This window comes from Elgaria multicarinata, chromosome 2, assembly GCF_023053635.1.
Source record: "Elgaria multicarinata webbii isolate HBS135686 ecotype San Diego chromosome 2, rElgMul1.1.pri, whole genome shotgun sequence".
Lineage (NCBI taxonomy): Eukaryota > Metazoa > Chordata > Lepidosauria > Squamata > Anguidae > Elgaria > Elgaria multicarinata.
The window spans coordinates 113,955,047-113,968,860 of NC_086172.1; the positions used below are offsets into that span (position 1 = coordinate 113,955,047).

At 41.0% G+C, this 13,814-nt stretch overlaps 1 protein-coding gene across 1 annotated transcript in view; it reads right to left on the reverse strand.

The window, feature by feature from the left end:
• Positions 1-8,679: 8,679 nt before the first annotated feature.
• TRAF6 (TNF receptor associated factor 6) overlaps positions 8,680-13,814 on the reverse strand; it is a 30,733-nt gene continuing 25,598 nt past the window's right edge. The window contains exon 7 of the mRNA XM_063117426.1: positions 8,680-12,911. Within this exon, the coding sequence (XP_062973496.1) occupies positions 12,039-12,911 (873 nt within the window). The 3' untranslated portion in view covers positions 8,680-12,038. The remainder of the gene's footprint in view (positions 12,912-13,814) is intronic.

The window sequence follows — 13,814 nt, forward strand, 5'->3', positions numbered from 1 at the left end:
TTTTGATGCTTTGATTTGGATATCTCCCGAATTTTGTTCCATTTGGGATTCAGCCAAACCGTGGGAGAGGAGAAAACTTTAAAGGAGATTCATCAGACTGAAGGAACTTAGGTGAAGTATACCTGGCAGTCATGGGGCACATCATTTCAATTTAATGCTGAGCTTGAGCGTCATGTGCTGTATTTACAGCACGTGTTGCCCCATTAGGACCTGTCCTCATCTCCAAATGCAAACATAATCATGGATCTGTAGTGATGCCACACTGCTGCAGTTTCCCCTCTGCTAAAACCTTGCATGTCCCTTCTCCAGAATTAGGACCTTGACTCCCTTCCAGGAAATACTAGTATAGATCAACAATGGCCAAATTGAAGGGGAGGAACTATAACCCCGTACTAGAGAACATGTGATGCATGCAGACTTTTCCTAGGTACAAGCCATGGCATCTCCAGCTAAAGGACTCAGTAGCATCTGTGATGGAAAAAACCCTGCTGGAGACCCTAGAACAGCTTTGCTCAACCTGGCATCCTCTGGATGTGTTGGACTACAATTCACATCATCCCCAGCCAGTGATGCTTACTTCATAGAGCCAGTGTGGTGTAGTGGTTAGAGTGTTGGATGGGACTTGGGAGATCCAGATTCTAGTCCCACTTCGCCATGAAGCTCACTGGGTGACTTTGGGCCACTCACTGACTCTCAGCCTAACTTACCTCACAGGGTTGTTGAGAGGCTAAAATGGAGAGGAGGTGGACCATGTATGCTAGCAGGGGTTCCTTGTAAGAGGAAAAAATGCAGGATAGAAGTACAATAATAAATATGTATCGATGGCTCTCATCCTTCCCTCCTTTTTCTGTCACCACATTCCTTTAGGGCTATTCTCTCAGGGACTGCTTGCTAATAGTGGATGGGGCTCTCTCATTATGACTACCCCTGTTCCTCCCTCCCCACCAAGTAGCCTGCTGCAAGTGTCAGAAGCATCACTTATGGAGGGCTTTTGACATTAAGCCAAAATTTGCAATGAAGCTGATTGGATAAATTCCTGGAGGTGAAGGCTATCAATGGCAACTAGCCCTGATGGTTGTGTGCTATCTCCAGTATTCAAGGCAGTAAGCCTGTGTGCACCAGTTTCAGGGGAACATGGGTGGGAGGGTGCTGTTGCACCATGTCCTTGGTTGGTCCCTGGTCAACAGCTGGTTGGCCACCATGTGAACAGAATGCTGGACCTTTGGTCTGATTCAGCATGACACTTCCTATGGCAATCTCTTTTGGCAATGTGCTTTTCTTTGGTATATTTAGAATGGAGTGAGACGAATGCACACAACTAAAGATGTGGAAAATCCACTAGGATCAAAGCTAAGTACTTATTTTCTTTGAGATACCCCTGCAGTGGCCTATCTCAGATGCAATGCTTAAACCACAGCTTAATACTACATGAATAAGCCCAGGCATGTATAGTCCAACTTCCTTCCATCTCTGGCGCAGTTGGAAGAGAGATCCAAAGCATTTGGTTTCTGTTTTAAACTAACTGCAATTTGTCATTGTGTCTGAATGAGAAACTACACTTAGTTTTAAGCATGGTTTCTCAGAACAGGGTCATCAACCATAGTTTGAAGTTGTGTTGTTTGGACAAACTTGTTACAACTAACCACAGTTCATCCCAGTTCAGATATGATAAACCATAGTTAGTTCAGAACAGGAAGCCAATGTTTCCAGTCTCTTTATGGCCCGTCAACAAGGGAGAGAGTGTAAGCCCAAGGCATGACCAGATTAGATTCTCTAGTTCTAAACTCTGGTGAAACAAGCCAGGTGGTTTAACCTGGCTTATTGAGAAGCCATAATTTAAACTAATCACAGTTTGTCCTTGCAGTTCAACCTGGTTATCACTGTGCCTGAGGAAGACAAGGGGAGGGGGAAGAACATGAACCCAAGGTTTCTCATCTGCTTATTCAACATTAGACTAAACCATGATTTAGCATTATATCTGAAAAAGGACCAGAGTTTAGGAAGGCAGATGTATGGATTTCTCAGCACCTGAGGCCAAAATCCCAAATACCTCTTCCATGGCAATAAAATAATAATAACAAGAACAAGAACAAGAACAAGAAGAAGAAGAAGAAGAAGAAGAAGAAGAAGAAGAAGAAGAAGAAGAAGAAGAAGAAGAAGGAGGCGGCGGCTAGCCCTGGCACTGAATGGATGCCACTTTAAGTCCTTTCTAAGAAACTTCTAAAAGCATGGTATGTAACATAGATTCCTTTAAAAGGGGCCTCAACCACAAGTTATTTTTAATGGAACATTTCCCTCTCTACTTCCTAAGCAGAATGAATGCCATATTTTTGTGTGTGAAAACAAATGCAGTCTCCTACAAAAGTTGAAAGAAGCTGGTTTCTCTATTAATTTTTAATCTAGGCACAGCTCATAAATCCCATACTAATAATGCTCTGTCATCACTAGCAGCAGGTGCCTCACAGCAGGGGCTGGATTTGGAAGCACTTTTGGGCATGACTTGCCATCTTCCTCCTCCTCTTGGTTTTTCTTCTCCTCAGCTTGGGCCAAAAATAATAAATAATTTCAGATCTTGGCTGCCCTAATAAATGAGTCACCTTGATCTTCTAGACTGAGGACATATGAATTATTCTGTGTGGTTCTCTTGGGGTGGGTGGGGAATAGAATCACATCTAGTAATGCCTATACTACTTTATTGCATTCCAGTTCTAAATATATGCCAGACACTAGCGCTACTCAGGCATTCTTCTCATGGGAGGCGAGGGAGTGGGGGTGCTTAAGCTAGCTCCACACCGCCATTGTTATTCCCATTGATGGCCTTCATAGGGGGCAATATTGCACATGGTTCTAAGTTGTGTGGGGAGCCTATGCAAGTACAGACTTCCCTGCTGCAGACTTTAGTCCTCCAATGTGTGGAGGGCAGCATGGTTGGCAGCAGGGGTGTAACAGAGAGGCAGATAGAGTCATGTGAGAAGAGAGCAGGGCTAACTGCATTTGGGGGGGGAATGCCTGAATACTCCCATTCTGTGTATTCATGAGCATATACAGACACGGGAACACTTATCGAAGATCTCATGATCACATCCACCTCAAGGGAGCATTAAAGCCTCCCTACCAATCACCCCCTCCTTTATTTGAATTGGAATTGTGCGGTTCAAATTTTTGGCCTAGCGCACCACTCATGCAATTGTCTCACAGCATTGGAGTAGCCAACAATGGAACATGTGCTACACCAAATACAGCTCTAGCTCTGCTTCAAGACAGCTCTGATCTACCGACCAGTCCAAGCTTTTGAGTACACGACTACTACTGCATTTATTTGTTACCTACCTCTCCCTCTGGATCAAGGTGGGGTACTCCATGGCTCAGTGCTCCAAAGGGATAGTAAGAAGGCAAACAGCCCGTTGCTTATTGGATACAAGAAGAGGAACCAAACGTTCTTTATGTCAAATAACTGCAATATATTAGCAATTATTCTAAAACATTGACCTACATGCAGCCAAATTCCTGCTGAAATAAAACCGTTCAGGCTTAATGTGTTTACCATGGATCACTGGAAGATCGTTTTTGCCTTCTCTCTAACATGGAGATAAATGGGAGAAAACACTTGTTTAGCATAGAAAAGACAATGGGATAACCCATCTTCCAATCATGCTTTTGTTATCTATCCTCGGAACACTTTTCCTGGAAGTGGGGAAGAAAGGATCTTTCCTTCCTGAAAGCTCTTTCAGTAAAGACATTGCCTTCCAATCTATAGTATGGCAAAATGATTTTCCATTTGTCGTTTGGGTGGGGGAATGCCAACCATGTTAGGAGCTCTTCAACTGGACTGCATTCTTTAAAGGCAGCTTGGGGGTGAGTGGGTTCATGGCAGTGTTTTCTCCCTAGCCAAGTGCTCAAGAAATTTGAGGGCCTTGCCGCACAAAATGTTGGCAAACACTGAAGTCTAGAACCTGCTTTACATTGTTTTTCTGTTTCTGATTAGTGGAATACGTCTGACGCATTGAAGGGCTTGCTCAGGTTTGCGGCATGAACAGCTGCACAGAACTGGTGCCATTGCCAAGTGCCAGAATCCGGCTGGACATCAGGAAAAACGCCCTGACTGTTAGAGCAGTACGACAATGGAACCAGTTACCTAGGGAGGTTGTGGTCTCTCCCACACTAGAGGCATTCAAGAGGCAGCTGGACAACCATCTGTCAGGGATACTTTAAGATGGATTTCTGCATTGAGCAGGGCGTTGGACTCATGGCTTTAGAGGCCCCTTCCAACTCTACTGTTCTATGATTCTATGCCTGGCTCAATTGTGTCTGGAAGAGAATCCATATTGCATCAGGCAGGAGCCTGACTTACAACTTCTGTAATGTTTTTTTCCTGGTCCTGCGTTTTAATCACCCACCCACACTATATATATACCACAATCTGCTCTAGTTTTAAGCGCCTGTTAACAAGGTGAAGAGAGGGTGTTGTTCCTGGAGGGTTCCCTGGAGTGTTCACAGAGTGCATTTAAAAGTTTCTCCCTCGTGATTGCAATACTTACATATATCCTCAATAGCTGGATTGCCGTTTACCATCCATCATTAGGTTAAAACCTGCACTTAACGTGAAAGGAAAACATTAAAACCTAACTACTTACCATCTCTTTGCCAAGTGCTGCAAGTGGGAATTTCATGGTTTACAGCAAGCATGTGTTTAGTTAAACAGGGTTGCAGTTAAGTTACTGAACAGAATTTTAAAACCCCTTTCTTTTGCGTTGCTAAACTACAATCACACACAGCTCTGCAAAGCCCACTTTTCAGGCTCAGTTTAGTAGAGCAACACTGCCCTCTGGTGCTAGCTTTATTTTCAGTAGGCATAAATGCTTACAATAAAAGCTTTTTGGGATTCTGCGCTAAGAGTCCAACTTCCTCACTGCTCAGGAGCTCAGGTTAAAAGGAGCGACTAGTAACAAGCCCATATTAAATGCCTTATCTTAAAAAATAGGCAGGCATATTGTGAGTTTTCTAAAAATCAGTGTATCTGTTTGAACATTTGAAACTTGAAGTTGATCAATGATTGAATACGGCTTCATTTTCACAACGGCAGGTGATGCGCTCTTCAAGTTGTTTACTCTGGAATATATAGCATCAGGTTTGATGTCCCTTCCCCGTTCTTTCTCTTAGATTTTAACCTTAGCCACATTTACTTGCTCACCCAGTTGAACCCATGGAAGCTGAGGGGTGGAATTCCCAAACTCCCACATAAATTCATCTGAACCTGTGAACAATTGCAGTATCCACATAGGGGCAACTCCCTGAATTCATCTACACTACTCATGAACGCAGAAGTCTTTCATCTTAGAACATAGGAAGTTTGCTTATTCTGAGTCAGGCCATTGGTCCATCAAGCCCAATGTTGTTGACGCTGACTGGCAGCGGCTCCGCAGGGTTTCAGGCAGGAATGTTTCCATCCCTACCAGAGTTTCAGGCAGGAGTGTCTCCAGTCCTACCTGGAGATATTGGGGATTGATCCTGGTAGCTCCAGGTTGCTGCCTGCTTTCTAACTGGTGGTGAGACTAACCATAACACTTGGTTTGCATGCAGAAGCTTCCAGGATAAATCCCTGATAAAGCCACTGCCAGTTGATATTACCAGCCATAGCCAACAACTCAGAAGTACCGAATATTTAAGTGGCAGTAAGAATATTTACTACACTGCCCTTAAGACTAGATATAAGAAGAAATAAATGCATTCCTGTATAGCAGAGTTGTAAATAGCTCCCATGGCAAATAAGCATCTTCTCTAAGGAACTAGGTTGGTTAATTCCCCATCCCACCCAGCCTTAGTCCATTGATGGGTCACGTAGGACTTAGGCATATAGGAGCATGAGGCTAGTCAATGTACGTTGCTGCCTCTGCATGCATTCTGGAATATTCTGGACCCAAAATTCAAGTTGTTCCCCTCCCCTGGGATTTGTAGGAGGTGGGGAACACCTTCCCACTCATTTGTCTTCTGACCAAGGAAGCAGTACAGAACTGATGCACCACATATGACTAAGCATGTGAGCAAGTACATTTGCAGACCTGCTTGCAAGGCGGTTCTATACCTATTTCCCCAACTTCTTAATACTCAAGACAACTGCTGGATGTATTGTGAGGGTCTTGCCTACTGCCAGGCTCTTGGTCATTTCACCGCAATTGCAAATGAAGTATAGATTCTCACTTTCATCAAACTGAGACACTCCGTATGCACAACAATATAAACCCTCTTCAGACTAAATGAGTTAGTAGCATTTATGAAGCACTAGAGCCAGAACCTGTGGTTCTCCTGTTGTTGTTTTACTCCGACCCCCATCTGCCTCAGCCAAGGTCGGTCAGGGATGATGGGAATTGTAGTCCTACAGTATCTGGAAGGCCAAATACTGCATTTTATCTCATTAGTCCTTACAACTCAAATAGTTCTATAGCATTTTGTTTTTAAGGAGTACGTGAGGGGCATCCAGGGTGCACCTTATAACAGGCAAGCAGGAAAAGCCCGAACTCCTCCAAGATTTCCTTTTGTGGTCAAAAGAGAAAACCATGAAGACAAAACTTTTTTTTTAATACAAAAAAAATATTTAGAGGGGAAGCTGATATGACAATCCTAATGTCATTTATCCATTATGACAAATATCTAATTGAGGAACTGTTTCATTTCTTCCGCTGAAAGGAACAAACACATTATTTCCTGTAACAAATATGCTGAAAATAATTGTATTTTTAGCTCACTTGGAATGATTAAACACTCGAAAATGATAAAAAGATGTACTAAAAGAGCGTTCTCCAAAATGGTGCCCGCCTGATGTTTTTGACTACAGCCCCAGATACAAATTTTAGTCCAGCAGATCTGGAAGGTGCTACGTTGGGGAAGGCTGTGCTAGAATGATGCCAGAAGGGCTCCTGTTGTTATACACACACCCACTTTTTCTGCATCTTAGCTGCTACAATAAATAAGGCCAAAATCCAGAGAGCTTCTTGGGCTGAAGCAAGGAACGCCAAGCTCTGGTACTTGAGAGCTGTTTCCTATGAAGGCACCGTGAGTTTCATAGCTGGCTCCCTGTACACTGTATGTGTGTGTTGGAGAACAACAATTCTAAAGCCCTATCAAGCTGTCACAGATTCGAGCCCACATCCACAAGTCTTTGGCATGAGGTTTTTGCAAACACTGTCCAAAAAAGAGAGAGAAAAGTTAACAGTATAACGGCATAATTAGTTTATTATTATTATACACAGGCTTGTGCATTAGTTAAAAAATATATTTAGTTAACTGTTATTCAGAGGAACTAGTAGAATTGACACTGTGTGAAAATATTTTAGTGTCTCCTTGTCACCAGTGAGGCTAATCTGCTGGGTTATGTCATAGCATCATAGCATTAAGACAAAAAGACACCCTATCTTAACTAAAAAGGCACTTTTTAGGGGAGGCACTCTGTACACTTGTACTCAGAAGACTGCTTTAACATCTTAAAATGGAATAAAAACAATTTTAAAAACTCAGAAAAATAAAAAAAGTCTTGTTTCCAATTCTATATCCCCCAAATTCAGGAAGTAGCACTCTTTAGATGTGCTCCAGTTCACAAAGACAGCATTCCTCTTCAAATATATCTCCTCATATCATGTATCTTTTGGAAACAATTGTGAAGCAGTTACAATACTGCAAAAGCACTAAAATTGTGATCCAGTCCTATAATTGCAAACAGCACTGTCTCTTGGCATACAAGGCAAGAGGAAGCATCTCAAGCCCTCCCAAGAAACTCTTATCTGTCATAGCAAGCAGTGGAAACCATGTTTGCATATGCAGCGTTCTGGGTTCTGGTCAGGTGCACTCTTTATTTCCTTTCACCTTATATGTCACTTCTCGTAAGATGCCACCTCTTATATAAAAATATAACTTTGTATGTATTTCACTGAAGACAATTGCCACCATAGAACATTTTTCACACCACTAAATTTTCATTGGTGGGCATCAGCTGATATAATAATCATCATTTTTGTTATTTCTTAAATTCCTAAAGAAATTAAAAGGTATTGTGCAACATAAAATACTGAATCAGAGACAAGAGAGACCTGCTTACTGCCTTACAATCAAAATAAGCACAACACACATGGAAAAAGGGAAGGAGTGGGAGAAGAAAAGCACTAAAGCAAATTACTTCTGTTAATTTGAATAAATAGATGAAGATATGCAATAAGGCATTTTTTAAAAAATGAGACAGAGTGTTTGGTGTCTAGGCGCAATGACTTTCAAAGCTAAGATGCCATCGAAGACGTCAGTTGGGAGGTGGGATAATATATATGCAATCTTTGATTTGACTAAAACAAGGGTGAGTAACTTGTGGCCCTTCAGATGTTTTGGCCTACAACTCCCATCAGCCCTAACCAGTACAGCCAATGGTGGGGTATCTTGGGAGTTGTAATCCAAAACATCTGAAGGGCCACAAGTGATCCACTCCTGGACTAAAATATTGGTATTGAGGAGTGTATGAAGGTAGAAGTATGAAGGCAGGTTAAAGAAGATAATCAGGAACAAAAGATTGCAGACTTTTAAAATAAGTAGTAAGATTTTAAGATAGGCATGACAAGGGAAGGGAAGCCAGTGCAAAGAAATGACATTAAGATATTTCTCCATTTAAGAAGTGGAGTATATTGTGGGGTTTTGTTGTTGTTTTTGAAGTTAAGCTGAGGCTGCAATCCTATATACATTTACCTGGACTAAGTCCCATTGAACTCAATGGAACTTTTGAGTAGACATGCATAAGGCTGTGCTATGAAATACTAAGAGCAGTATGTGATGCAACACTACCATTAACATAAGTGACACTACACTAGCATAAAGTATCTCTAGCGCAGGACTAATAGCACTTGCTGGTGCGATAGATTCCCCCCAGAAAACTTGTCAGACAGCAATCGCTCTTGGTATTGCACTTATATAACATACACTAATGCCATGTTGGTTATGTTAGCAATAGTGTTGCATTGGATAATGACCTAAAGCTTTTTTTAAAACCTGCAAACAATAACTAGTTCTAAAAAAACAACCTGTTGTTTTGTTTTGTTTTCATTAGAGGGACTAATCAAGAATTTGAGATGGCAACTGAAAACACTGCAACTAAAAAAATCTGAATCTACAGGAGGACTCATGCATTAACTAGATGAGAAATTATTAGTTTAGTTTCTGTAGTAAGAAATTATCCAAAACCAAAGGCTCAGCTCGGGAAGAAGGAACATGGCTGCCTTTTCTGTCAAGAAGTTTGTATTCTTTTAAGGCAATATGTTATGAAAATGCAACAAACTGCGTAGCAGTGGACAGCAATATCAGTAATAGCATTGCAGCAAGTATTTATATATGAAATGTCTTAATTTCACGAGCATTTCCTTCTTAGCTTGTACGGCACAAATTTACTTAGAAGTAAGTCTCACTGAGCTTCCAAGTGAGTATAGGATTGCTGCATTAGGGTTCTTCTTCTTTATACAAAAATCCAAGATCTGCTCTTTTGTAAGTAGAGAACATTGTGCCTTTTCACAAGAAGAAAGTAGAACAAAGACATTTCTAGTGCATAAAGTGGCACTTATAAATGTCTGTACTCTGAATAGCCATCTGGCTCTTCAAAACAATGCAGATTTCAGTACAGGCAAAAGAATTGTTTGGGAAGAGGCCCCATAAATTTTTGTTCATGCACAGTTGTGAAAAAATAAAGCAGAAGGTGGCAGATGAAAAGTACTAGAGTATTTGACATCACAAAATCTACCAACCCATAATCCAATCTTAATTATTTCATTCATTTTACATGCACAATTTAGCAGTGAATACTCTGCTGCCATTGTGCTTAAGAATGCTTCATTTACCTGCCAAATGCTTGGGACATCTTGCCAGTCTTGTCTCCAGTCTGGAATCCTAACGCTAATGTGTACTTTAAAATTGCACTCATTTGGGATGTTAAGTACACTGCATTGAATGGTTTTGTAAGGATGAAAGAAAGATCAAGTCAAAAAACTGTACTGCTACATATTCATTTATAGCACTAGGGAGGGCTGCAGTGAATAGGATCTCAAATACTATGACTTTGTTGAACCCTCCTCTTATTCCAATATGGAAGATGTCTTTACTTTTTCCTACATGAGAGCCAAGCTCATCACTCCACTATTCATCGGGCAGTGGCCAAAGCTGGTATTCCACCACTGCTCATTAGGTGCTAATGGGAATGCTCACTAGCAAGACAGGAAGCCAGCGTTTTTGAGAATAGCCCCCCAAAATAGCCAAAGCCAGCATTTCTGGAATGAGACAGGTCAATGGAACCAGTTACCTAGGGAGGTTGTGGGCTCTCCCACACTAGAGGCATTCAAGAGGCAGCTGGACAACCATCTGTCAGGTATGCTTTAGGGTAGATTCCTGCATTGAGCAAGGGGTTGGACTCGATGGCCCTTCCAACTCTGCTATTCTATGAATGTAACTCCCTTCTACACGCTCCATTGTATAACTGCTGTTTTTGGCCAGTTTCCAGCTGCTCTAGGAAGCAGTAACTCCCTGTTGTGCTAATGGTCATATTATTTACCCTTTGTGTTAAAGTCACAGAGTTATTGTTGAGGGTACTATAGTTATCTACCAACTGGAATGCCAGCACCACTGAATTTGGACCAGAGGTTTCTTTACGCAAAATTTACAAGTTTCACAGGACATGCAGGCCAATTAGCAGTAGCGAGGAGATTGTGCACCAGTCTAGCACCGTTCTATGTTTATTGCTGTGCACAGACAGAATAATGGACATAAAAAGAGCTTCCTTAAATTATACTATTCACTTTATGGACACGTATGGCTCAGATGCGACACCCGTGACTCTAATCAGATCAGCCAACTTATGGCTGTGGAGAGTCATCTACCGAGAACTATACGAACTAAACACATTCAGCAAAACAACTTTTGACTGTGAAGAGTCAGCTAAGAAGGAAAATTCAGTATCAAGGAAACGGAGATTTCCATTTGCTTTTTGCATCTATACTTTCTGATACAAAATGAAACAGAACATTTGTACAATTCTATATCGCCACTAAAGGCCATCATTTTAAGTGCAAAAATGCAATTGGACCAGCGATAAGATTAACAGTGCAAACAAAACAGCTACGTAGAAAGGCAAATGGGTGAAGACAAGGACACCTGAAGACCTCTTTAATTATTACTATGAAGGGATAAGTTAACGAGACCAGTGAGTCATTGAGCTTCTCTAGAACAGTACTGCAATGAGCTTTTAGATATATCAAAAAAATCTATGCATACCACCATACTAGCAGCAGTTGAGAATGGATTCTCAATATTAAATCTGTAATGGCTATTGGGCACAAACAATAAAACCTGACTGTCTATACTAAATTCCCTGGGAAGGGAGTGGTGAAGAAATGCCTACCAATGTAAAGCTGAAGCCCATTTCGGATTTCTAAAAAGGCGCATGACAGACTGATTACTGAGCTTCCTGCCCCCAGGGTTATAAACAGCATTTCTTTCTACTATGACACTCTGAAGGCTTACTTAGCATAATGTCCTGGGTCAACATTTACTCTCCTCTTAAAGCCCTCATTAAGGTATCAGGTCAGGTATTCAAATAATTTTGCTCCTCTGAGATGCAGATATGAAGACAATGGCTTTAAATACTGTAGCCCTTGCTACAAGCAAATAAAAGTCAAATTTGACCCATCCACCACAATAGAAATGGTACTGCTCTAATGCAAGCATTAAAAAAACACAAATAAATATCACTTCCTGATAGCACAGCAGTCAGTTTTGTAGCTTACTTATTAAGAACAACAGGGTGCACATCATCATTCCTTTATATTCTAAATAGTAAAGAGGAAACACTTCCATTCCCTGAAAAATTTGCCATCTTCTCAGAATGGCAGTTTTATTTCTGTTTCAGAGATCTTCAATTGTCATGAATCCCTTTATTCATTTTTAGGAGTTGCAATGCTCATAAATCCCTTTATTTATTTGCAGAAGTTCTCGCAATGAAAGAGAAAAAGCTGAAGATTGGTGGACTACGCCGTCCCATCTGTGCTACGAGGCTGGAAACCCTCTCTTCGGAGACTGGTTATGTCCATGCGCGTTAAAGCCTCACAGCGTACCAGGAGGGTATCGTCTTTTATATATGTTCTTTGTTTTAGTGCCTGCAACTGCATAAAAGTCACATATCCAAAACCTTTTGGGTTGCGATAGGCTGTTGGACGCTGGAAGGCTAGTAGGTCAGGCTTGGTATCCATTACTTCTTCATGGTTGTGTCTAGTAGGACCTTCTGTTTGATCCAGAATAGAAAGTCGTATAGTGCCCTGGAATGGCCAAGGCAGATGACTGTCATAGTCTCCTTTCATAGTGTGAACAAAAAGGGAAATATAGTTAGCACAGCGCTGAGCATTTGGCAACTGGATGTGTAGTCGCAAACAAAGTTTGTAGCCAGGTCTTCCTGTATAGAAACCTGGGCTGTGGATCACAACGGGCCTTTCCTCTTCTTGGGCTTTCAGATAAATACTGAAATTCTCAATCTTCCATAGGAAAATACCGTTACACTGCTGTGCCTGTATTTCAGTAATTTTTTCCTCTAGATTTCGGATGGTGCATTTGAGATTCCCCATTTGGGAGCTTTGGGTCTCCATCTTCGCAATGAGTTCTCGGATTTGATGATCTTGTCTTACCAAGCGACCTTCCAATTGCTGAATGGTCTCCTTGAAGTTCTGGACTTCGGGGCTACATTCACATGAGGCTTGAGAGAAGAGTGATGGGTCAAAGGGCAAACCTCCAGCGAAATTCATGGAAGTTGGGGTAGTAATACTGACACTACGGAGAGTCTGAGCCATCATTCTCATATGAACCTGAGTGAACTCCTGCATATGGCGTGCCAACTCATTTCTCTGCATCTGCAATTAAATAAAAACATGCACAGCTTCATAAGCATTTTCTTTGACTAGAGTCAAGTGCTGAATCTTAATGGAGAAGGGAAAATGCTATATTGAAAAGGATAACTGGCCATGATTTACCCAAAAAATGAGCAGAATTGAAGTATTAATAATATTGCACAGATGAGGCAGCAGTTCAAATGCTTTTCCCGGGAAGCAATTTAAGGTCTAAGGAAATCCTCCAAATATAAATAAATTATTTAGAGATATTCAGAAACTGCAATATCACCACCACTGTATTCTTTGATCTGTGTCATTTCATACAGTAAACCTTTTCTAAAGAATGGTTTCTTTAGGAAAATCTGGAATTCATCAGAACTTTTACTTGCTAAAAACAACTTTCTAGCACACATGGTTGTGGAAACAGATTCAAAAACATGCAAACTGGAAGCAACATTTCTCTGACTTGAAGGAAGGAAGGACTGGCCCTCTTTCCAGGCTCTACTTGGGTTTTATATTCACCCTTATCTAGAGTAAGCAGCTCCTTGCAAAATATCCTCACATGAATTAGGAGAAAAACCCTCAAAGAGAAGCAGCAGAAAAAAACCTGTTTTTTAAAAATAATTTGCCTAATTATAAAAGACTCTTTATTCATCAATTTTATTTCCAGAACTATTTTCCTACCGGAGTACATCAACTATTTTTTTATACAATACCTTTTATAATACAGGTAAATATGTGCCTAATCATCTTAATAATTTTACACCGCTAGTTTTCATATCATCTCAAAACAGTTATGATTTATTAGAGATCTGCAAAATATATTTAGAATATGGAATATAGATTTCTAAAGCCAATTACAGTATTTTACTGGCCTGAGTGAAAGGAGGGGGAAACCTGTTGCACTAGAAAATGCTTTTGATG